Raw genomic sequence first — 27238 nt, 5'->3', positions numbered from 1 at the left:
AATATTTATTATATATTATTAATATTTATTACATAATAATTTTAGGTAAAAGTTAAATTTTTGGATTCGACTAATTTTACATTTTTTTAATGTATTAAAAACGTTCTGCCTTTAATTTATTTAGTTTAGAGTCGTGTTAAAATGATATTAATGAAATTACTTCTTTATATTAGTTTTAGAGATTAAAATGTGTTAATAAAGCTGAGAATTTCATTTTACAAACGTACAATTTTATCATTTTTGCATGGCCTGAAAGTATGTATTCCAAAATCAAAAATTGTGCAATGAAAAATCAACTTTATTTTTTAAGCATAATTTCCAGCTTTACAAATCCAATATTTTTAAAGTATTAAAAATGAACTTCAATATTTGTTTAAACTATTTTTCTTTAATCTATAAATGATAAAATTTGCTACTTAAAATATCTGGGAAAAATTTATCTTTCTTGGTTTTGTATTTTTATTATTACTTTTTTGTTTTTATTTTTTTGTATTTTAGTATTTGGTTCAAAATTTAGTTATTTTGTTAGGAATTCAACAATTTTGCCAAAAATATATACTTTTTAGTTGAAGATTTAACGATTTGACTGAAATTTGTTTTTTGTTTTGTGGACAGTTTTTTTTCGGTTCGAAAATTGAACAGTTTAGCAGAAAGTTCAACTATTTAGTGGAAATTTGAACTACTTTGTTAAAAATTAATTTTTTCAGTTAAATATTCATCAGTTTAGTTAAATTTTTATTTCCTTGGTTGAAGATTCGTGTATTTAGTTAAAAAAAAATTTAGGTACAAAAATCATTCTTTTAGTTTCAAATTTAACTGATGGGTTAAAAATTGATGTACTTTTATTGAAAATTAATTTTTTTGTTAAAATGCAACTGTTTGGTTAAAAATTAGACAGTTTTAGTTAAAGATTCGATTATTTTATAAAAAATATTTGTTATTTGTAGAAATATCAACTATTACATTTTTTGTTGACAATACTTTTTTTAGGTTTAAAATTAACCTACTTGGAAGTCGAACTACTTTTTGGAAATTCATTTTTTGTTGTTTGTTGAAGGTTCATAATTTTAGTGAAAATTGATATCTTTTGTTCAAAAATGGACTAATTTGTTGTTGAGAATTCGTCGTTTTGAGTAGAAACCTAAACTTCTTGGTTGAAAATTATATTTTTTGTTAAAAATTTAACTGTTTTGTAGAAAGATCGTCTATTTTTCTTGAAAATTCAACATTTTGGCATCTTTTTTCTTGAAAATTCGACCTTTCTGGTTGAAAATTCAACCATTTGTTTAAAAATGTATGTATTCGACTATTTTTAATTGAAATGAAAATATTTTCTCAATCAAAATGTCAACTATTACATGATCTGTTGAGATAAAATTACTAACAAAGTCCAATAATGGAATTAGTTTTGAAAACCGCTTTTCTTGTAGAACGACTCATTGCCACCTAGAGAAAAGAATTTCATTAACGTATCATTGAATCGATAAAATTGCAGCTTCTAAGGCCTCATTTAAAATTCTGATATCAATTCCATAAAAATAGTTCATGGTATTTAATTAGATTTCGAGAGGACTTTAATGTTAGAGATATGTAAGTGGTCGATATCTCGTGATGGGGGAATCTACATAAAGCGTTGGTATTCCTATTTTGGTATTGCGAATTGCTGCTAAAAATATCTCGTTAAAAATAGCTCAAGGACAAAAGGATTAAAGGTCGACCTTCTTTAACTAAAATCAAAGATTTCATCTTATACCAAAACTGAATTTTTACATTCTCATCATTTATGATTGAGAAAGTATTAGACTTGTCGGAAATTTGACATCACACTTTTTCCACGGATCTCCACGTTTCGAGACCCCCTGAATCCGAAAATCAGGTTTTCACGATGGCGACTGCCTGTTTTTATGTCCGTCCGGCCGTCCGTGCGTTAACACGATAACTCGCGAAAAAATGAACGAATGAAATCCATCTTTGGCACACTTTTTCTAGGTCCTAAAAGAAAGGACGAGTTCGTTAACCAGCCATTTTTGATCAAAATTCAAGAAGTGAGCACATTTTGAAAATTTTTGAGACCACTTTTTTTTGAATTTGAAAATTCTATGTACGGATATTTATAGTATTGAAAAGAACAAACAATTTATCCTTATGACTTTTTTCGATAAAAAGAAAATTCTCAGAGTTATAGCGTTTCCAAAATTATTTCAATCAACCGAAAATCAAAATTTGAAGCCGAAAAACGCACGATATGAAAAAAAGTGAAGAGAATAAAAACATTTCTTTTTGAAATCTCTACAAGATTATAATAACAAAAAAAGATGAATGAACAAAAATGGTTATCCCAAAAAAGATCTACAATTTCGTTAAGAATCACTTCTTGATAGGACGCGTACTTTTTGTTTCATTCGTGAAAAATAACGTTGAAAAAAGTAAAACAAAAAAAAATGTGTGGAAAAACGACGAAAGTTACAAGAAAAAAAATCCAACAAAACCTGTTTACAAATGTCTGTCGGAAATCGAGAGGGCAGCACGAGTGTCACGATGAGAATGTGTACCTCAAAGCCTACAGAGCTTTGAGAAACTTAATCTTTGAATAAATATCCGAGCGCGAAACGCGAGGTGTAATTACGTTCGATCGCGAAGCGCGAGATTCAACCGTCGCGCGCCCTAGGCACGCTTAAACTTGCGAGCGAAGCGACTCGCGCGTGCAACGCGCGATGAGAATGTGCCCGCGAAGCGGGCAGATTTTTTAAAGTAAATTCAACTGTTTTAATCCGAAGTTGAATCAGTCGAATTCTCGACTAAACCAGCCGAAATTTTAAACTAAAAAAGAGCAATTTTCAACAAATGGGTAAATTTTCAACGAAGAAAGTTTTTGTAGTCAACAAAGACAAATTTTGTATTCAAATTTCAACAAAATATTTTAATAGTTAATCAAAAAGATAAATTTTCAACCAAGGAAATTAAATTTCTTTTAAAAAATATTAATTTTCCACAAAAAAAGTAATAGCTAAATTTTCAGAATAAAAAATTATTTTTTAAGTAAAATTATGAAGTTTTGAGCAAAAATAGACTAGTTAAATTTAAAGTTAGAAAGATAAATTGTCAAGAAGGAAAAGAGCGAATTTTCAATCTAAACAGATTTTCAATCAGAGAAATGAATTTTTTGTACTAAAAAGATAAACTTTTAACCAAAAATACTAAATATTTATCAAAAAGATAATTTTGAGACTAAAACTGGAATAGTAGATAGATTTTTGATTAAAAAATCAATTTTTAGCCAAAAAGATAAATTTTCATTTGAAAATGATTAATTTTCTACCAAAATTCGTGAACTTTCATTTGATTTTGATATAATATTAATACATGATATTTGATTTTTCAAAGGAACTTTCAACCTCATAGCTAATTCAAAATTCATTCCTTTGGTAAAAAGGAATGCATTTTTAACCAAAAAAATTGGTTTGAAGTAAATTTAGCTTTCTAAATCAGAACGAATGTCGAACTTTTAAACCAAAAAGACAAATTTCTTGCAAAATATTTGAGTTTTGAACCCGGAAATTTGAATTTGTAAGAAAAAAGTTTAATTACGAACCTAAAAATATTAATTTTTAACCAAATAGTTAAATTGTCAACTAAAAAGATGAGTTTTATACCAAAGAAAACAAATTTTCAACAAAATAAATTTATTGTCAACTAAAAAAGATAAATCATCTACCAAATATAGAATAATTAAATTTTCAATTCGAAAAATAGATTTTCAATAAAGAAAAATCGATTTTGAACAAAATAGTAAAATTTTCTACCAAAGAGATTAATTATTAACCAAAAATAGAATAGTTAAACTTTAAGTAAAAAAATAAATTTTAAATTAAGTACAATTAATTTTCAACTAAATAGTTTAATTTTTAACCAAAATGATGCATTTTTAACCAAGAAGATTACATTTCTATCAGAAAATATTAATTTTCGATCAAAAATGGAATAGCTAAATTTTCAGTTTAAGAAATTAATTTTTAATTAAAAAGATCATTCTTAACCAGAACATACATTTTTAAGGACGTAGTTGAATTTTATGTGAAAAAGTTAATTTTTCTACCGAAACTCATAAATTTCCAAACAAATATTTGAATTTATGAAGGAAATTCAAACTATGAGTTAACTTTTCAATAAAAGAAATTAATTTTTAAGAAAATATAGGAATTTTGAGCAAAATAGTAATTTTAAATAAAAAATTTGTATGCACCATCTGATTATAGGGACCGTTAATAAATGTCACTTTTTCAAATATATAGTTGAAGTTTCAACACAAAAGCTGAATTTTCTATCAAATTTTCAACTAAAAAAATATAAAACTTCAGCTAAAAAAAGAAAAATTAAGTTTCAACAAAATAATTAGATTTTCAACCGAAGAAATTATTTTTTAATAAAAAATATAATAGTAAAGCTTTCAGTAAAAAATACGCTTTCGACCATATAAAATTAATTTTTAACAAAAAGGATTAATTTTCCATAAAAATGAAATAGTTAAATTTACAGTTAAAGAAACTATTTTTTTAATTTATAATTTTGTTTCCAGTTATTTTTCCATCAAAATGTTGTTAAAATTGTTTAATTAAGTCCTTTTTGGTTTTTCGTTACAATATAAAGTTGTATTGTTGAGAAAAAATAATTTTTCAAAGATTTTATGCACGTTTTTGCAAAAATTGGAAAAGAAATCATTTTTGTTCTTTGACTTTTTGCATACCTTGCGCCGCGCCGTGAACCAGGTATAAACTATAAATGTTTTCTAGCGAGGGGTCGGTGGAAAGGGGACGCCAAATGTTGCCTTGAATAGAATGGAATTCGTCTGAATATTTAACCTAGCTTATACACTTGCTATCTTCAAACTTCGTATATTTAATATGCATTTTGAAGGTGATGCAGAAACGAGTAATAGTAGACATTGCCGTAGATTGCATAAATGTTGATAATTCGTAGATATGTATTTCTGTTCGTTTTTGCATGTATATATAATAAAATATATTAATGATATAATAAAAAATAGTAACGATAACAATCAATAATCTTGGAAATTTAGAGGAAAAATAATTTTTTTTTTACAAATTTACAAAAACGCTCCGCTTTCCTTTATCATAACTTGTAAACAATGGATCTGAAAAAATGCGTTGAATAAAAGAGTTGTATGAAAATTGTATTCTCTATAAATTGTATTCTCCCATTGCATTTCTGTTAAAATTCAAAAATTTAATTTCCTAATTTAGAAACCAAATCATTAGATTATTTTCTAAGTTTCCATCTTGAGTTAAAGTTTCTATGCAAGTACCGCCAGGCGGTTTTTAGGACTACATCACTGTTCACAGCCCAAAAGATTAATTTTCTATCTTAAAGGTAAATTTTCTACAAAATATATGAATTTCAAACTAGAAAAGATTCATTTTCAAACAAAAATAAAATAGTTAAATTGAAAATAATAAAACAAGAATTGTTTACCAATAAGATTAATTTTTAACCACTACAAGATTAAAAATCTATCAAAAATGATTAATTTTTGAGGAAAATGGAATAGATAAATTTTAAATCCAAAAATTAATTTTCAATAAAAAAAACACTAACTTTCAAACAAATGTTTGAATTCATAAAAGAACTTTTAACAAAATACAGGAATTTTCTACCAAATTGTTGAGTTTTTATATGAAGAAGGTAAATTTTTAACCAAACATGTAATAGTTATTTTTTCAGTTAGAATAATAAATTTTCAAAAACAAAAAATAATACAAATTGTTAAATAAGAATGAATTTTAAAGACACTCACGAAGATACGTCAAGTTTTGTATATGTCAGAGTAATATTAGTGATAATAGAAATTTAGCAATTAAAAAAAAGTACAATATTGAAATGTAATTTTAAAATAACAATTTTTGATTAATTTTTTTGAAGTGTTTTATTAAAAAGTCATTATATTAAAGCTTAAACTATTTTGTTAAAAATTATTTATTATTATTAATGAATTTGTTTAATTGAAAATTCAACAACATATTCCATTCTTGGTTGAAAATTGATTGTTGTTAGTTGAAAATTCAACAGTTTGTTGAGGATTTAACTATTTTTTTGAAAATATTTTTTTTTCTGTTGAAGATTAATTTTGTTATCTGAAAATTTAACTGACCCCTTTGTTTTTGAAAATTGATCATTTTTAGTTAAAAATTCAACTACTATTAAATTATTCGTTCAGAATTCAGGCTTTGTATTGCAAATTGAACTACATGGAATTAAATATTCCGTTTGTGGTTGAAAATTGATCGTTTTTACTTGAAAATTCACCAATTTGGTTAAAAATTTAGGTATTTTGTTGTAAATTTATCTTTTTTTCGCAGAAAATTAATATTCTTTATTGAAAAATAAACTATTTGGTTGGAAGTAGAACTAATTTATCAAATATTTATTTCATTATTTTTATTTCTAATGTAAATGTAAATTATTACATATTTCGTTTGTAATTAATACTTTTGATTAGAAAATTCGTCTTTCTGTATTGAAAAATCAAATGTTTCCTAGAAAATTCGAATATTTGGATTAAAAATTCAACTATTACGTTGAAAATTCATCTTTGTAAATCGAAAATTCAAATATGTGGGTCAAAAATCCACGATTTTCTTGAAAATTTAATTATATCGTTGAAAATTCCACAAATTTGTTGAAAATGTGTCTTTTTGGATTCAAAAGTTTGGTTTGGAAATTGATCTTTCTCAGTTAAAGATTTACTATTTTAGTTAAAAATTCATTTATCGGACTGTAAATTGAACGATTTGTTTAAAAATGCATTCCTTTTTGTTTAAAATTCATTCCTTAAACTGAGAATTTAAATATTCCATTTTTCCTTGACAAATTATATTTTTTAGTTGAAAAATCATGTCTTTTGTTGAAAATTGTCCTTTTTGGTATAACTTTAGGTAAAAACAATTTATAAGATTTTTTTTATCACTTTCAGAAAAAAAATCTAAAATCTAGATTTTTCGTGAAAAAGTTTTGGAACATTCTCGACATGCTTTTTTCTTTGAAAGTTAAGTAGGAAGTTCGAATAAGCACTTACTTGAAAGGAGTAGAAAATTCTGAATAAGAATTGATGATGGGTACTTTTGGTAGATATAAAGATTATCGATTTTATTTCATTGTTTCTTATTTCGGCATTAAAAATGTCGAAGAATATTATTTAAAAAACTATTTTAAGTGAAGACTGGAAAATATAGAAATAACTTAAGAAATGCACACTTTTAGTGAATAAATTGTATAAATAGAAAATATCTCACTGCATCAAAAGTTTTTTTCAAGGGAATACTTGTGATTGATTTAATTAATTAATTTTGTAAGTTCGTTAATTAGACCTGGATAAAATGAGATATGAGTGGGCGAAACTAATTAAATTCTTTATTTCAGGACTGGGATTAGCGGAAAATGGCAGATCTGAAGAATTTGACACATGGGTCTGGCGGAGGAACCAAATTTCTTGGTTTTGATCAAGTGCAATTTGTTGCCAGTGCTAGTAATCAAGGTGACAATCAAGTTGCAATTAAATCTCCACCGTCAACCTTGCATTTAGAGAATCTCAACAATGCAGTACTAGGGTAATTATCGTGTTTTATTACATTTGAATATTTAATGAAGTTTGAAACGTTAGTTTCAGTTTGGTTTTTATGAAAATATAAATTAGTTATTTATTTATAAAATAAATACGTTAAAAAATGTAGCCATAGCAAAAAAAACGTTTTGTCAATTTTATTCAGAATTTCGAAATTGTTTCTAATAAAGAGAATAATATTTTCTATGGATAATTAAATCTTTACTTAAATTGGGTTTTTTTATTTTCAAATGATTTTCAAATTTTTAACTAGAGCGAGGCAATAATAAATGTAATTTGTTCGAAATAATTTTCTAAACAAAGTATTATTATTTAAAACAATATTTTCTTTAAATAATGCTAGAGAGTTGCAGTTTTTTAAACAAATTTTGTCTATTTCTTGTACACTTTCAAAGTAAAGTGTGGTAATAGTCATGACAAGTTAAAAAATAACTATTTAAACCATTAATTATTTTTAAAAATAATATTCCCTTTAAATATAACTAGCAAGTTGATGTTTTTTGTGAAATTGCTTGCAATTTTTCCGAAACTTTTCTGTTGGATTAAAGTAATAATTAATGAAAATATTTGTTAACACATTTTTTCATTGCAAAGACTGAAATAATGTTTAAAAAATGATTCTTGTTGCTCTTAATTTATTATTTGTTGACAATTAAAAAGTCACAGAAAAGCTGAAATTTTCAGAATGAACCGCAACTTCCTAGCATTGATCCAAGAGAATATAGTTATTAACAATTATAAACTGTTTAATCAATTATGTTCATTAACTTGCACTAATTATTACTTCGTTAAGTGACAAGTGAACATAAAGTAAAAAATTTCAGAAAAAAACCGCATCTATCTAGCATTACGTTAGGAGACAATAGTAACAATCAACAATAATTTATTGAAAGAATTACGTTTATAAAATAACAATCATTATTACCTCGCTTTTTATGTGAAAAGTGTAGAAAAAGTTGAACATTTCAAAAAAAAAAAAAAAACGTTAAAAATTCAACAATTTATTTGAACATTTAACTATTTTGTTAAAATTTCTTTTATTTTAAAGATTAATTTTTTGAACTGAAAATTTAACTAATTGATAATTCATCCTTTTTGTTAAAAATTCAACATAATTGAAAATTAATTTTCCAACTGAAAACATTTCCTGACTAAGTGAAACTCTATTCTATTAATTTGGACGAATTAAAAAGATTTTAGGATATTGATAAAGATTCCAAGAAATTTGCAAACGCTTTAAAAAATTGTAATGGATTACAGAATGATTTTAATTTTAATGATTTAAAGGGTTTTACAAAAGTTTTATGCGAATTTATAGGAACTTAGGCTTTTGAGATATTTTGAAGGATTCCAAGTGATTAAAAATTTTTTTTTTTAAGATTTCAAAACGGATTTGATGGGATTTTATAAGATTTTAAGGAATTTCAAAAAATATCATCAGAGTTCATGTAACTTCACCGGTTTTCGAAGGATTTTATAATATTTTAAGTGATTTTCAAAAGTTTAATAAATTTAAAAAGATTTCAAAAGATTTTAAAGTATTAAAAATATTTTAGGTTGTCTTAAAGAATTCCAAAGAATTTTCGACAGATTTACAAAATTTCAATGAATTTATATGAATATAATCAGATTATTTTCAGGGTACTTTGAAGAATATCCATAAAAAAGTGTTTTCGAATTTTTGAAATTACTTCAACCAAGATAATAATATAATTTATTTTATTTTATTAGGCTTTGCACCATAACATAGCTTTAGTTTTGATGATCTACTGTTCTAGATTTAACGACAGATTAAACAGAAATTAAAAATTTCTAAAACTTTCAGTAAAGGATTTCAATCTTGTGATTTGTTGACACTATTCTTAAATATATTAAATTAAGTGATTTGATGAAACATTTGGAAGAATTGTATAATCTTAGTTCATTACATTTTATCAATGCTTGTTATGATCGCAATCGTTCTTTCAAATGTTTAGGCTTATGACAAGCTAGTAAGTTCAAACATTGCAAAAAATTAAGTTTTTTTTTCAAATTAAAATATGGTTATAAATATTTTGAAAGAATAAATAACAGAGGGTAACAAAATTGCAAAAGAAGTCTTACATAATTTATCGATGGCTCCTAAATTAAGGACAATATCTAATAAGATTTAAAATTGACAGACAGAAATTGCATCACGTAACTCCAATTATTGACTGGGATTGATACTAATTGAAAAGATCACGAAGGCATATAAATTCACAATAAATTAACAATAAAGGCCTAGATTACATTTCTTATAGTTCATACAATTAAAAGTGCAAATTCGATCTAATTCAATTTTTTAAAGAAACTCATATTTTTTTAAACTCTCCTTTTGTATTAAAAGCGCCTGTGTTTATTTATTTTCAAATTTAATCAGTCACAGTTGGATAATATGGAGCTATAATTGTTTGAATTTACAAATTTAAACTTCAAACTTAAAACTTCTTAAACTTTTTTATTTAAAAAATTTGTATTAATGGCGTTCCAACTTAAATAATTACAAACTGAAAGAATTTGAAATATTTTGAAATATTTTGAGATAAAAGCGTGAAAAACTGAATTATTTTAGATTGAAGTATTGATCCCCTATTTTCAAGAAACTTGCTCTTTGTCAATAGACCGCAATAAAAAAATGCCAATATTTTTGGTTAATACATCAAACTTTTTAATTTAAATGTGTTCTATTATACTTTTGGTTAAAAACTTTAGTTATTTTCTTAAAAAGTCATATTTTTTATCACAGATTCAACTGTTTTGTTGAACATTCGTCTTTGAACTGCATTCTAAAAAAATAATTTTTTTAAGTAAAGGTTCATCACTTTGCTTAATTAATTAATTGAGTTGATTGAAAATGTAACGATATTGTTAACGATTAGACTTTTTGTTAAAAACTGATTTTCTTATTGAAAATTTCGTTATTACAATTTAGGATTAAAATTAATCGTGTTTAATTGAAGGTTCAACAATTTGATTGAAAATTAACCCTTTCGTTAAAAATTCCTATTTTGAAGTTAGAAAATAAAATTTGGTGTCGAAAATTCATCTTTTTTGCTTGAAAATTCAACAAGTCGGTTGCATTTTTTTCTTTCTTGTCTGAAAAATCTTTCTTGGTGAAAAATTCATCTTTGAAAATTCAACTATTGGTTAAAAATGCACTTTATTAAATGTTTAAAAAATGTGGTGAATTCGTATTTTTTTTATTGAAAATTCAACCATTTTTCTAAAATGCAGTAAATGTCGACTTAAAATGTTATGAATATGGCATCTAAAGTTCTTCGATAAAAAAATTTCCCCTATTATAACCTCTATTTTTGTAGAGAACTGCCCTTTTCTCCTAATTGTTTCAAGAGTATTTTTTAGTTATCAGTTCGGGAGTGAAGGCAACTTAAAAGCTGTTATTGCACTTCCGTCCACAGTACGACGACTCTCATCCGAGTATAGCCGAGCCAAGCACTGCTTAACTTCGGTGATCGAACGAGAAGCCTTAAACATTTGCATATGTCTAAGCGGACATATTTGGGCTATAGGGTCTGAAATTAGAATGAAAAATATTTAGGTAGGGAAATAAAGTAGAAACTTTCTAAGAGAAATTAACTTTGGGTGTACTTCCGGACTTCAAAATACATAGGTATAAGCAGTTTGAAGGAAATCGGGCATAGACCCTTTTCGGAAGTTTATCCTTAACGTTTATTATAAAAGTTTATTCATTCTTTACCGCCCACTTTATTTGAATTCCCAGAAAAGTATACTTTGAAATTTCTTTATTTCTTGTTGTCGCGAAATTATTTCTCATCCCTAATTTATTCTTGGCAAGGAATTTGGAAGTAGTTTCGGGGAAAGAATGACTTCTACCAAAGCGCCCACTCGTCTGTCACGAAATCAGGGTTGCTACAAGTCAGGTGGAACATGAGAGAGATGGGGAATTTTCCATAAACTAAAGTTGAACTGAATGTTATTATATTAATGAAAATTCAACAACGATCTTGTTAAGAAAGTTATTATTAACTCTATTCGTAGTTTTCTTGATTCGTATTTTAGGGTTGAAGATTCATCTATTTTGTAGAAATTGCATCTTTTTTCCGTTAAAAATGAAAACTTTTTAGTTGAAAATTAATCAGTTTTGGCTGAGGATTTAATTATATTGTTAAAAATTCGTTTTTCTTGGTTGAAATATCAACTACTATCATTTTTGTTAAAGACTAAGTTTTTTGTTTAAAAATTGTTTTTCTTTTGTTAAAACTTAATTTTCTTTGTTGAAAATTTATCTTTTTGGACGAAAATTCATTTCTTTTTAGTAGAAAAGTAATCTCATTGGTTAAAATTTTATCATTTTGGTTAAAAATTCATTTATTTGTTTGTAAATTCAACTATTTTGTGAAATATCCTTTTTTTGTTGCTGAAAATTAATTTTTCTAACAAAAAAATTAGCTATTCAATTTTTGGTTCAAAACTTATCTTTTTTAATAGAAAATTCGTCTTTTTTGTTAGAGAAATAATCCTATTATATAAAACTTTATCTTTCGATTAAAATTTTATTTATTTGGTTGAAAATTTAACTACTTTGTTGTTCATCTGTTTTGATAGAAAAGTAATCATATTAGGGGAAACTTCACAATTTTGTTTAGAAATTTATTTATATGGTTTTTCTGTTGTTGGAAGTTCATTCTTTTGGTAGAGAATTGATACATTTGGTTTTTAGTTGCGAATTCATGTATTTTTATAACAAAGCATTCATCTTTTGCGTTGAAAATTCAACTATTTAGTAAAAAATTCTTTCTTGTGTTATTGAGAATTTATTATTTGATTTAAAATTCCATTTTTTTAAACTGAAAACTAAACTTTTTTATTGAAAATTCATTGTTTTTTAGTTCAAATTGCATTTTGTAACTGAAAATGTAACAATTCAATTGTTGTTTGAATTGTTGTGAAAAATTAATATTTTGGGTCGAACATTCTTTATTTTAGTGGAAAATTAATTTCTTTAATCAACTATTACAATCTTTGGTGAGAATTCTTTTTTTTTGCTAGAAGATTCATCACTTTAGCTAAACATTCAACTATTTTTTTGAAGATTTCTGTTTGGTTGTTTTAACTAAAAATCTAATTATTCCATTCTCAGTTTAAAATGTATATTTTTGAGTTGAAAACTGAACTATTTGGTTGAAAATTAATTAATTTTACCTTTTTACGCAATTTGTGGAAGACCCCTTATAAAATTATGAAACACTGTTATCGCTAAGAGTGTTTAAAATAAAATTAGTAAAAATAATGCATATTTTTTCGAGACCTTAACAAATTATTTGTCCGAAGTCATAATTTTAATATCGAAATTTTTATTATAGTCTAGTATTTAAGTGTCTAACTTCTAATATGATTTGATGGAAAGATAGAAAGCCTCTCTGAATTTTAAATGAGACGAGATTTACATAAGAAAGCTAGATGAGTTTTCAGAAGAAGAAAAATTTATTTGGACGAAAGAATCATTTCTTTGTGAAAGAATATCTAGTTGCATTATAATACATATACATAGTACTCTATGAATACTGAGTCAAGAGAGTGTGTGTCTATTTTATCGAACGAGCATGCCTATTGACCCGAATTTTCTTCTCTGCATCCTGCAGGATCAGTACAATCTATATTTCTAAAGGGATTATACTTGTATAGTTTCTATTAAAACAAATTGTCCCGGCAATTGAAAGTCACTTTATTTCCAATTGCCGGGAGCATGGGCGAATTCTCAGGAAGAAATTAAACTCTAGTAGAAAAATTAAAATTTTTATGATTTTATTTTTTGAAAATTTTATATTTTTATTTTTCTAGGGCATACTTTTACTTATTTTACAAAGTAAACCAAAAAATACAGAAATAAATAAAGAAGAAGGAACTTCTTTCGGACTTTTGAAGTTGTAAATCAACTTGTACAATTTAAAAGAATTTACGAATTGTCTTGCCTCATGAAATCCTTTTTTTTTATATTTTCAAAAATCTTGACACAGAATTTTTTTCTATTCGCAATTTTATTCTTTTTGAATACTTTTAAAAGAATATTTAGATGTCATTTTGAGATTTTTATGCCGAAAATTCGACAAGAGAAAAAAAATGTTTTTTAGGATTTCTAGGAGAATATTTTTAAATATTTTTTTATTTACAAAAATTAGTTTTAAGAGGATACTAAAAAGTTTAGAAAACATCTCTAAAGATATCAAACATTTTTGAAAAGGATTTTAAAAATATGAGGAAAATTCTAATTATTTTTTCCATTTACTTTCTCGACAGATCTGAAATCTTTAAAAATCTTTTTGAATTTTTACAAGAATCCTATTATGACGGATTTTGTCGTAACATGAACTCCGAACGAGCTGATGTTACGGAAAATTTCGTAACGATTGACACTTCGAAAAAAATAAATAGTTATTAGATTGAGTATTAAAAATTGCTTTCCCCCATAAATTATTGTATGGTTGCATTTTTTTCTTTCTTGAATAAAAAATATTTCTTGGTGGAGAAGTCTCTTTTTTAGTTGAGTTCAACTTTTTTCATTTGAAATTAAAATATTTTTAGTTAAAATAACAAATATGACATTTTTCGTTGAAAAATCATGTCTTTTTGTTGAAAATTTAATTATTTGATAAAAATGATCTTCTCAAGGACCTTAGGAAAAAGATATTTATGTATTCTTGAAAACAAGTGAACAAATAAATTTAAATAATACTTTAAAAAGGTTCCATAGACTTTCCTTTATCAAGATTTTCTTTTTTTTAATTTTGGAAAAAACTATTATTTAACTGTCGGACAAGAATTCCTTAAATTTCTTTTCTAATAGTAAAAATGTTATTTGTAAAAAATGTCCCTTTTTGATTTAAGAAATATGTTTACCTTAAAAACCCTAAAAGAATTGGTATAACGAAAAAAATGGAGGATCTCACAGCACCCTAATGAAGAATTTTGTAAATTTTGCAGGACAGTATAGTTAAAATTGTTAAAAGAAAATTTTAAATGTTTAAAAAGTCGAGGTGTCGGTCAGAAAAGCGAGAAAAAAACCTCTATACCATCCTGTAAATATATTTATTTCACACTCGACCGAAATGGCCACTTTTGCCCCTGAAAATAGGGGTGAAAGTAGCCTATATTTCCCGTAAACCGGACTTTCGGGGCGAAAGTAAAGTTAGCGGGGCATAAGTAAAATTAGTGGGGCGAAAGTAAAATTAGCGGGGCGAAAGTAAAATTAGCGGGGCGAACGTAAAATTTGCGGGGCGAAAGTAAAATGAATGTGGCGAAAGTAAAATTTTCATAGCGAAAGTAAAATTTGTGGGGCGAAAGTAAGAATTAGTTGATTAAAGTTCGGGGCGTGAACAAAGCTATAGAAAAATGCGTCGAGAGAGTGGAATAAAATACTATATCCAACACGGAACGAAATTAAATTTTTCCCTGGGGTAATTACTGCCTTCTTGAGAAGATTTTTACCCTTGGTGATTATTGCCATCGCTTCGATCGGGCACTAAACGTACCCTCGGGAAAAATCTTCTCGAACGGGCAGTAAACTCACCCGCGGAAAAAATCTGTTCCTTTCGCCCCTTGTTGCATAATGTACTATCTTTTAATTCGGGTAAAATAGGGAATCAGTTTCTCACCAAAAAGCAGAAATTTCCGATTCAAAGTTTTAGAAAATCTAATAATATAGACTTCATGTGGCACTCTATTGCACATAAAATAAAATTCAAAAGTTTTTAGTTTTTAATTTTCTTCAATAAAATTTTTGTAAAGATATATAAAACTCTTTTAATAACAAAATTTTTTTCTATCACCCTTCAGAATTGAAATTATGAAATTATTGTGTTGAAATCTGATAAATTTATTATTCTCCTATCAAAAATATTATTTAAAAAATTTCACTATTCATTCAAGCAGTTTCCTCTTTTGTGCAAAAAAAATCAAAAAAATAGGGTGGATATGCGGCAATCTAATCAGTTTGTTCTTTTCTTGCCGAAAATATTCTTCAAAACATTCCAATATTCATTCAAGCACTTTTCCCTTTCTTACCGAAAAATTCTGAATGAATGATAGATTGGGGTGGAATACGACCCTCTGTTGATATTTGCGATAGTATTCCCTTATTTGTTCGCCAAAAGTCTCTGGATGAAGTGCGAAATATCTCAGTCTTGATCTGATTAATAAAAACTATAGAATTAATTTTTGTCAATTTAATTAGCTCCCCTGTTACCAGATTTGTTATCATATCTAAAGTTTAATTTAAAACAAATAAAACAGATTTAATGAAAATTATTCACCATAAAAAATGAATAACTTTCTGCAAAAAGACAATAATTTTTAACGATAAATTTAACTTTTAGGGATACCAAGTGGAATTTTTTAGAAAAAAAGTTGACTTTAAAACCTAAAAAGATGAATTTTGAACAAAAAAAGGTAACATTCAACAAAGAAAGTTTATTTTTGAATAAAATAATTGAATTCTAAATGAAAAAAACAATATTATTTTAGACCAAACCTTTATATTTTTATCAAATAATTGAATTTTCAACAAACAAAGATAAATTGTCAACCGAATAGCATCAGTTTCAAATAAAAAATATAAAACTTCAACCAAAAACAGTTGCATTTAACTAAATATTTCAATATTTAGGCAAAAAATATGGTTTTTTACAACTGTCGTTTAAAAAACTAATTGTGTTCCAAATTGATGGATGAGCAATAAAAAAGTTAAATTTTCGAAAAAATGAAGATGACTTTTCACCAAAATAGTTTAATTTTTTTAAATTAATAATTTTAAAAAACGATTTTTTAACCGAATAGTTGAATTTTCTACAAAAGAACGATTAATTTTCAACAAAATGGATACGATTTCAACCAAAGAGGTGAATTCTTAACTATTATACTTATTTGAATTTTTGACGAAGATATTCGACTTTGCACTAAATATTTGAATTTTCAATTTAGGAGATTAATTTTTCTTTCAAACTGGTGAATATTCAACAAAATATATTAATTTTAAATCAAATAGTTGAATCCTCAACTCACAATACGCATTTTCTAAAAACAGTGGAATTTGCATGCCAAAAATATTAATTTTCAACAAAAAGGTAATTTGCAACCAAATAGATAAATTTTAATTTAAAAAACATCGATTTTCAACAAAACAGTTCCGATTTGAACCAAAAAGAGGAATTTTCAACTAATAAAATGATTTTTGAACAAAGTATTTCAACTTGCAGGTAAGCAAAAGGAATGAATTTTTAACCAAAAAGAAAACGAATTAAAAAAACAGTAATATTTTGGATCAACAAAGATAAATTCTAATTGAAAAATGCAGTGATCGAATTTTTAACTAAAAACTAATTATTTTCAACAAAAAATGTAATAGTTAAATATTCAGTTACAACTATTAATTTTCCAGTCAAAATGATTAATTTCCAATTCAAAATAAAAAAGAATTTTCAACAAAATACTTTAATCTACCAAAAAAAAAAGATGAAATCCAAACAAAAAATGTAATAGTTTTTTTATTGTAGAAAAAATAAGATGAATTGTTCATTTTAAAAACAAAAATGGAATAGTTAAATTGTCAGTTATAACAATTAGATTTTGAATTAAAAATGGTCAGTTTCCAACTAAAAGTGAAATAATTTAATACTTAGTTAGAAAAGTTAATTTTTAATCCAAAAAATAAAGAAAGTGAATTTCCAATAAACACCTATATTTTCAACAAAAAAAGATTAACTTCAATAAAAAATGTAATGTACTTGAATTTTCAACTGTAAACGACAAATTTTCAACAAAAAATGGAATAGATAAATTTTCAGTTACAACCATTAATTTTCAACCAAGAATTATCACATTCGCGAAAACCTGTTTTTCGGGCTCAGCAGGTCTTAAAATATGGACATTTGACAAAAATGATTACGGGGGGGGGGGGGGGGGGGGGGGTATCAAATTTTACACAAATCTAATTATTTCTCTGATTAAAATGTAAAAATAAAAATGCAATAGTGGAATTTGCAGTTTGAAAAATTAATTTTTATCTACAGAATTAAAAAATAATTTCCAACAAAATAATTAAATTTTCAACCAAAAAATATAAATTCTTAAAGAAAAACTATGTAGGCTCTGTAGGTTTTGAGGTACACATTCTCATCGTAACACTCGCGCTGCGCGCTCGATTTCCGACAATGTTGTTATTTTTCCCGAATAAAACACAAGTACGCGTCCTATCAAGAAGTGATTCTTAACGTAATTGTAGATATTTTTTGGGATAACAAATTTTGTGAATTCATCTTTTTTTGTATCCTACATAGTTTCACAACAAACTGGAATTTTTGATTTTTCATTATTTTTTGTGCAATCCAAATTTTAATTTTCAATTTTTCAAGAAAATCCAAAAAGTTTTTACGATAATAATCTTTTAGACTTTCAAAAAGAAATGTTTTTCTTCTCTTGACTTTTTTTCATTTCGGTTGTTTTACAAAGTTTTGAAAATGCTATAACCTCTATAATTTTCTTTTAATCGAAAAAAGTCATTAGGATACATTTTTTTTTCGTTTCAATACTATCAATGTGCGTACATAGAATTTTGAAATTCAGAAAAAAGTGGTCTCAAAAATTTTCAAATTTTGCTCACTTTTTGAATTTTTATCAAAAATGGCTGTTTAACGAACTCCTTAAAAAAGTTTACCAAAGATGGATTTGATCTGTTTATTTTTTCGAACGTCATCGTGTTTACGGACAAACGGCCGAACGTGGAGATCCGTTGAAAAACTGTGATGTCAAATTTCTGACAATTCTAATACTTTCTCAATCACAAATGCTGTGTATGTAATATGAATTTTCAAAGAAAAATGTAATAGTTGCATTTTTCACTGAAAAGAATCGATTTTTTTCCATAAATGGAATATTTAAATTTTCAGATCAGAAAAGTAATTTATCACGAAAATAGACGAAGTTTTGACAAAATATTTAAATCTTAAACCAATGTCTATAATAAAAAATATCAAATAAAAAGAGATTGAATGTATTTGGTATCCATGTGAATCACGTAGAGTATTCCTCATGCTCAACAAAAATGCATAATCGATCGAGTCAAGGTTTCGAAAGAACCTTTTAGAAATGCTCAGTATTTTACATCCTAATAGCATACATAAAATGAATTCAATTCAATTTTAAATGCGAATTAAGTCACAAGGTAAAAGACACAAAATAGTATTTCATGGAAACGGTCAGTGTATCTTAGATCCAATTGGTAAAACGTGATTGCAAAAATCGAAATCTGATTATTTAATTCAAATACATTGATTATCATTCATAAGCAGCCTTCATTTTATATACTCGAATTAGACACTTGGTAAAATAAAATTATAACTGCAAAGATACTTGCTGCGGAGAGAATTTGATGTTTGTAAAACGTTTAAATTTATATAGAATAAATGTTTAGGCGTTTGCAGTGACAAAAATAAATTATTATCAATTTAAACATCCAAAATTCTTTGAATGGGCAATTTTCGAATTGTTCAATTTATATTGCTACTGTTTCTAGTTTTGGAAGTAAATAAATATTGTCCAATTACGAGTATATTTTTTTAAAAATGTTTTCTTTCGTAAGAATTACTTTAAGATTTTTGCCATCAAAAAATTGACTTTTAAAACTGAAAACAGTAGAGTTGTCAAGAATATTTTCTCTGAAAAAATAAGCCATCATTTTTTTTAATCGAACCATTTTTTAAAATTGGTAAAAAACGATAGTGAGAAAAAATTTAGTAGTAAAAAAGATAGTTAAAAAAATCTTCTTGGTAAGTTTTCAAACTTTTTTGTTTGAAATAATATTTATTGTTCAAAATAAAATCATCAGTAATACTATTTTAAATCTTAAATTCATAGAAAATCTTTTATAAGAGATCTGCTTTTTGGCATAAAAATTTTGGATTCAAGAACTTTTTTCATTTTAGATTTTATTAACTTTTTAACATAAATTTTGCTAGTTTTCACCCTTGATATTTGGAATTAATTCTTTTGCTACTATTATTATTAAATTTTCTAATACTGGAAATTAAACATTGTTTGTTTTATGTGCGTATAATTTTAAAGTACTGAATTTTGAACGCTGGATTCTATATCTGTCACATTATTAAATTAAAAAAAATTTTCATTAACATGATAAATTTTCTGCATCAAAAACTTCATTAAAAACAAAATTTACTTCCAAAATCATTATGATTAAATACTTTTTAAAACATTGTTCGAATTTGAAGGCTAATATAAAATGTGGATAAACGTAATTTTGTTAGAATATGCTCTAAAAAATGAGAGCATAATTTTAAAATTCTGTTGGTAGTCTCTGCTCATCGATAAACTTAATTCCGTATTCAGTGGATGCATTTCTGATGAATGATAATTTGAATGAACTATTGCCGAGGTTGTAAGGCCAAAAGACAATAAAAAGACCTTCTCTCAAGGATTTTACCTTCATTTATTGAAAACTAATTTAAGTTTTCATAATATTAATTATCTCTTCAAAATAGGTTATTATGTGGAAAATTTAATAGATCAATTAATAATTAAACTCAAAATTGATAAATTTCACTCAAAATCCGGAGAAAAATAGATATAAATGAAAAATGGTAAATTATTCAATTTTATTATTTTCTTCTTGCGGTTTTCCCCCAGTTTGAAATTATTTTTCCGATCAACCAAAAAATGCAAACCCTTCAAACTGAAATTGTTTCAAATTGAAGTAATCAAAACCAAACTGAAATAAAAAGTTTACAAATAAAAATTGTCCTTTTCTAATTCATTAAAAAAATTAAAAACAAAATTGTTTCAAATAAAAAATTTCCCTCTTCCAATGTCCTCCGCTCCAAATCCATAAAAACAGAATTTGTCCATCTTAAATTTATTTAAAACATTTTTTAAAATTTCTCTTAACTTTTGACTTTAAGAAATATTTTTAATAATTTTTTTTTAATAGAATAATTTTAATCGGAAATTTAAATAATACATGTAAATTATTAATTTTATTTCAAACGAAAATAGAATCTAAAAAAAATTATTGTTTAAATTGTATATATATATACCTAATGTTTAATGACACATAATGACAACTTTGATATCTTTTTTTGAACTCAGATATGCATGTTTTTTTATAAATATTGATAAAATCATGACTCATGAAACTGATTATAAAGTTTTTTATTTATGATTCTATTCCCTGACTCATATCAGGCACAAAGGACATGTTTTCTCAGGCAAGAAACATTACAGGAATAAATTACTTTGAAAGGATTTTTCCGAAGGTTACAATGTACTTATCTATACTATATTTATCGACTTTTCTTATGTGGGCTATTATTTTCCAGCTGATAAATTCTTATAAACTAAAGAAAATTTTACAAAAGGAAAACCTACCATAAAATGTTTAGAAATACTGGATGTCCACTGGCCAGGAAAATTGTGAAATAGTCAGGAATGGAAATAAAACTTGGGAAACCCTGGAATTGCCCGGGAATACGAATTCGAGCCGGGAATCGTATTTAAAGTTTTGCATAATGTAATATTTTTATAAATCGTGATACAAATAAATTTAAACTTTTATATCGTTATTGCCGAAAACCTTGTTGGTTGTGACAATCAAAATTTCTAAATGAGCAATTTTATTTCATAATAAAATTTATTTTAAAATTTTAAAGATTATTGATAAAAGAGGAAATTTTAATTGTTAATGAGTTTTTAATAATAGGAAATAAGTATGTTCTTTTCAAGTTTAGGGATTTCCGAATATATGTCAAAGAAGAACCTGGAAGATTTTTAAGCATTTTTTTTTAATTGCATAGGATGTAAACAAATTTTCAGAAAAGTAAATGATGTTGAAAGATGTTCAGAAGTTTGGAAAAACTCAAGAATATGTAATTCAAAACTTGTAATAGTTTTTAAAAATCTGAAACAAAATGTAGACTGTTGAAAATTTTGAACAAAATTTTTAGAAGCTACTGAATAATTTAGAAATTATAAAGAGAATAAACCAATTTAGAGAAAATTCGAGTAAGTGTAAGAGATATTTTAACATTTTAAAAAGATTCGAAAATTGTAAAATATTTTAAAAAATTGAAAACAAAATGAAAGTTTTCGATGATTTTGCAAAAAAAGTAAGCTTTTAAAGCATTTTTAAAGTTTTTAAGAAAACAAAAAAATTTTCTTAAGATTCCTTGGAAAATTATACACATTTTTTACTTTCTGATAAAGAATTTTTATAGAAACTTTCAAACGATTTCTAAAATTAACAAAAAAATCTAAAAGATTTTAAGGCAATTTTTTTATTTCGAAACATTTTTCAAAATGCTATGAATAATTTGGGTCAGTTTAAAAGGGGTTTGAAAATTCTTTTCTTTTTAAAAAGCTTCATAGTTTTGATTAAAAGTGTAATTATTGGTTTGAAAATAAAATTTTAAAAAGACTCGAAAATAATTAAAAATTTTAAAGGTTTTAAAATTGTTGTTTTGTATTCTTTTTAAAAAATTATTAAAATTTGAAAAAATTAAAACAAAATATGGATTTTTTAACATTTCAAATGAAAATTTAGAATCTTTTAAAGAATTTTGAAAGGTTTTATTTTAAAAAATGAATTCTACGAGGAAATTTAAAATGATTGCAAATTATTTTACTAATATTTTTAAAAAGAATGTAAAAGATTTTAACGCTATGTTTTTAAATTTTGCAAGATTCCAAAAATATAGAAAATTTTAAGTAAGTATAAGACTTTAATTTCTTCCATACTCTAACGTTTAATTATTGATTAATTATTTAATAGCTATTACGAAAACCCATAATTAACATTATTTATTTGAGTACTTAATGATTTTTATATGAAGTATTTTATTGACACGTGTAATTGTAATTAAACTGTCACAATAAACGATTAAAAATAGATACTTGGAGAATTATTAATAAGACATCGAAATTGTATTAAATTTCCTGTATTGTGTGTAATCTAATTTTGTTTATTTTTACGCGACACCATATATTTCAAAAATAATAATTTTTTAAATATAATAGATATCACAATGCATAAAATTACATTGTTAAATTGAAAAAATTAAATGGTTATATTAATTTTCCATATAATTTTTTGGAGGTGGACAATATTAAAATTCATTTGGCAAGTGAAACCAGGTCATTTATTAGATTTTCTCTTTTTAAAGATCTGAGCGTTTTTAATTATTCTTCTTTCAGGTGTACTTTCTGAACGTAAAAATATCTTTGTAAAAATATCTTTACCACTCTTTATGACGCACATCACTTATCCCGTTTGGAACTTATGAAACTCAATCAATAACATCTATATCATCGTTAGTTTGCGAAAGGAAAATATAAAGGCTACCCTGTAAACAATTCCTCATTTTTCTAATAGCCATTCAATTCCTTAGTTTGGAAACAAAGATCAATTTTCAAATTAAGTCATTAATCTTCTACACTAAAAAAATTTTTCTTAAAGAAATTCGTTCAACTTTCAACTGAAAAGTTGAATTTTTAACCAAAAAACATTTATTCACAATGAAAAATGTAAAAACTGATATTTTAACTAAAAAGATTTGAAATTAAATTAAAAAACAGTTCAATTCTACTAAAAAGATTAATTTTCAACAAAAAAATGTTCAACAAAGCAAACGCATTATTAACAAACCAATAAAAAAATTTAATATAGCAGCTGAATTTTCAAGCCAAAATGACGTCTTTTTCACAAGATACATGAATTTTCAACCAAATATTGACATTTTTAAATAAAATAGATGAATTTTTAACCAAAGCTGGAAGTTAAATTTTCTACTAAAAATGAAATAGTCAAAATTTTAACTAAAGAGATGAATTTTCAAATGAAATTATGAACCTTCAAACAAATAGTTGCATTTTTAAACAAAAAAAATTAAATTTCTGCCAAAGAGACGTATATTCAGAGACGCCCAAAACATCCAGAAAATGAAATTCCTGTTAGTGGGAAATTCCCGAAAAAGAAAATATTTAAAATATAATAATCTGGAAATTAGAAGTGGTCGGAAATTGTAAAATTATTACAAAATCCCAAGTAACAAAATTCTTGACATTTTATGATATTACCGAATTGAATAATTCCAGATAATAAAAAAATTTATTAAAATTATTTAAAAAATTGTGTAATCAAAACAATTTTAATAATTCAATTTTTTAATGTTTCTGGCTTAAAATTTTTTAAAATGATATAATTTTGAACAATAACAGATTTATTGATTGATTCCTCGATTTAAATAATTGAAAATGCTCGCGTGCATTTATAATTTTTAACGAAAAAGCTTCAAACTGTTCAATTTATAGGAATTAAAAATTCCGTGTTATAATGTACATTATTGAGCGACTGAATATCAAATTTCAGAAAATGAAATTTTTTTACCTACAATTATAAAAGTTTAAAATTTAAGGGTTCCATTTTTGAATCCTAATTTGGTGTTCAGTTTTTAATAATTTAAATTACAATACTTTCAGCTTTAAGAGTTTAAATTTTGTAATATCAATGATTATGGACAATTTTTGTAAACCGAGAAAAATCGAGTAACGGCAGGATCTTTTTTCCTCAATTAAAACAACCACCCTTTACTAACATAGATGAAACCACCATACAGTAGATGCTGCAACCTACAAAGAATAATGATTAATTAAATAAATCCAACATTAAAAAAAAATTAATCGATTAAAACGCATATTATCATAACTGTTCATTAAATTAAATTAATTATTTTGCATACATTAGAATTATTAATTAATGATTATCCACTGTAGGTTGCGCTATAAATATAATTTTTCCAGTAAATGTTAGCTTTTAAACCAATTTTTCAGATCAAGGTAACATTAGATGTACAAAACTAAGTTTTAGTTACTCAGTAAAATAAAATAAACCGTGTCGTGGTCAGTTATCATCGATTGTCTCCGGTGGCCTATAAAATGAAGAATAATCGTTAATTTGTAGCTGGTCCATTTTTCAATGGAGCCGAGTATTTTTTTTTTTTTGTATATTGCGCAAATTGATTTTCAAATGTATAATTGTATCACAATTCATGTTGACATATAATAAATTTGCAAAACGTGCGTAGATAGAACAAGCAACCCAATGAATATCTAAAGAATGAGTCGACTCTTGGCATCTGCTCAATTTAGTCTTTGACATTGACATTTAAATTCACTTTGAATCGATTTTCTCAGAATTTTACACAAAATAATGAAATTGGTCTTTCTGATAAAACTAATTAATAATTAAAATAATTAAAAATAAATTTTTAGGGTATCCAGCTTTGAAATATTCAATATTGAACACCTGAAATTAAACTTTTATCGTCTGGAAAACAAACACGCGCGCTACTCTTGCGATTATTCTTTTTTTATTTATCTCACGCATTTTTTAAATAAAAATATAAGATTAATGTTAATACAATATTTTTGTATCTTATAAAATGGATATTTTAACTTCATAATTAAAATACAGTAGAAAAGGAAAAGGTTAACATGTCCTATTATTGTTCAATTTTAGATAAAAAAAACACTAACATAACACAACAAAAAATTGTTTAGGATCGTGAATCTTCTTTTAAGCCTAACATTTTTTGTTTTGCTTCAAATAATAAATTGCTGTTGAAAGTTTTTGACGTTACTTTAAATTTCTCAATAATGTATAATCTTCTCAAAATCTAACGATTACACCAAACTCTCGCTCCCAGTCAACCCGTTCTCGGCCTTCCTAGAACTGCTGGCTCACGCAGTTTCTCAGGGGAGTAAGGCGAGAGCGATTGCAACACTATATATGTTACAGGCAAAGTCCGATGTGCCGTCACACTGCAATCTGCCTAGTTCCTCCGCGAATTGACTGAGCGGTGTCAGGCAAAGTTCGAAGTAGCACTTTCACTTCGGACTATGCCTATTTAAATCGCGAATTGCCGGAAAGACTCAGACAAAGTCCGTATAAAAATAAAACATCTGGGGTTTACTTTTCCTGCGGCACAGTGGGCTGGCTCGAGAATTTTCAATTCAAAATAGTCTGCAGATCGCAATTGTGAATAGATTCGAAGGTTCTTTTTTTTTAGAAATGATCAGCATTACATTTTTAAGATAACTTCTTGAGTACATTTATCAATTTTTGTTTCAATATATTTATTTATTCAACGCAAGTTCTTTTCTAAAAAAAACTCTATATGTATCATATTTTAGATAGACTTAGAAAACGTAAATAATTCATTTTTAATATTTATATTGTTTTAAAGTGTGAATAGTTTCCGAATTCAAGCCTTTTCAGAAAAAGCCGACCATTAAATGCGAATTCATAGATATATATTCCATACAAGGCACCAGTCTATTATGTGTAATAAATAGATTAATAATAACAACAATTGTTGATTTATTTTATAAAAAATGATTAAATATACGTGTAAAACAATTTCTATTATAAATGATAAACTGTCAAATTTTATAGGCAATGCTACTAAGATTTAGTATGGCACATAAGAAATCTGTTTGATCAAAATAGGTAAGTTGAAGATCTGGTTTGAAAATGGTTTAGGAATAAGACTTCAAAACAAAACTTCCTTTTAATTTCGTATTATTTTTGTAACTAATTGTAAATTTATCTCCCCATTTCCTCCCTCCCACCGCCCTTTTATTTAGGGATTGATGCACCGACGTAGTTATTTAAAACGGCAATAGCCCAGTGGGCAAAAAGTTCGGCGACGTCTTTACGACATCGTTGCGACATCTTTACAACTTTACGACATCCTGATATCGTAAATAAGTCGTATGTTCCGACGATGTCTTTACGATTTTTTGTGCCCACTGGATAGTTTAATCTAGTTCTTGACGTGTTCGTGGTAGTTTGGAAGATTTTTGAATAGAAGTTCTTGATCTAATGCTGGAAGTATTTTAAAAGTAATTTTTTTACTTTGTTGTTTGAGTTTCAGTGTACATTTCCCAAAAAGTTGATTATATCGTTTCAGAATAATGTTTATAAATCGACAGTGTTTTTTCAAATTCTTAACGATGGCTCACAAAATGTTTAAAAAATTGGTTATGTTGAATTTGTCAACAATTCACTGAATCATTTTTCATCAAATAAATCAACAATAAACCAATATTGTTATTAATAACATAATTATTACAAATTAGACTGCTGCCTTGTATGTAATATATATCTATGAATTGTCTTTCAATAATCGGATTTTCCTGAAAAGGCTTGAATTCGGAAATTATTTACACTGTAGAATAATTTAATGCTGATTATTTCTAAAAAAAAAAAAAAAACTTTAAATACCGTTCACAATATTGTGACCTGTAGACTATCTTGAATGTTAAATTTCGGAGCCAGCCCACTGTGCAGCAGGAAAAGTAAACCCGAAAGGTTTCATTTTTACTCCGGACTTTGCCTGAGCCTGTCGGGCACTTCGCGATTTGACTAGGCAGAGTCCGAAGTGGAAGTGCTACTTCGGATTTTGCCTGGCATCGTTCAGGCAATTCGCGGAGGGACTAGACAGACTGCGGTGTGACGGCACATCGGACTTTGCCTGTAAC

The 27238-nt window shown here is 25.9% G+C and overlaps 1 protein-coding gene across 1 annotated transcript in view; it reads left to right on the top strand.

The window, feature by feature from the left end:
- Positions 1-27238, top strand: part of LOC117178019 (ATP-binding cassette sub-family G member 4-like) — a 79559-nt gene that overhangs the window by 17732 nt on the left and 34589 nt on the right. The window contains exon 3 of the mRNA XM_033369209.1: positions 7435-7622. Within this exon, the coding sequence (XP_033225100.1) occupies positions 7453-7622 (170 nt within the window). The 5' untranslated portion in view covers positions 7435-7452. The remainder of the gene's footprint in view (positions 1-7434; positions 7623-27238) is intronic.

This window comes from Belonocnema kinseyi, chromosome 8, assembly GCF_010883055.1.
Source record: "Belonocnema kinseyi isolate 2016_QV_RU_SX_M_011 chromosome 8, B_treatae_v1, whole genome shotgun sequence".
In the NCBI taxonomy this organism is placed as follows: Eukaryota; Metazoa; Arthropoda; class Insecta; order Hymenoptera; family Cynipidae; genus Belonocnema; species Belonocnema kinseyi.
Note: the sequence above shows the minus strand (reverse complement) of the source record. Positions and strands in the feature narration are given on the sequence as shown.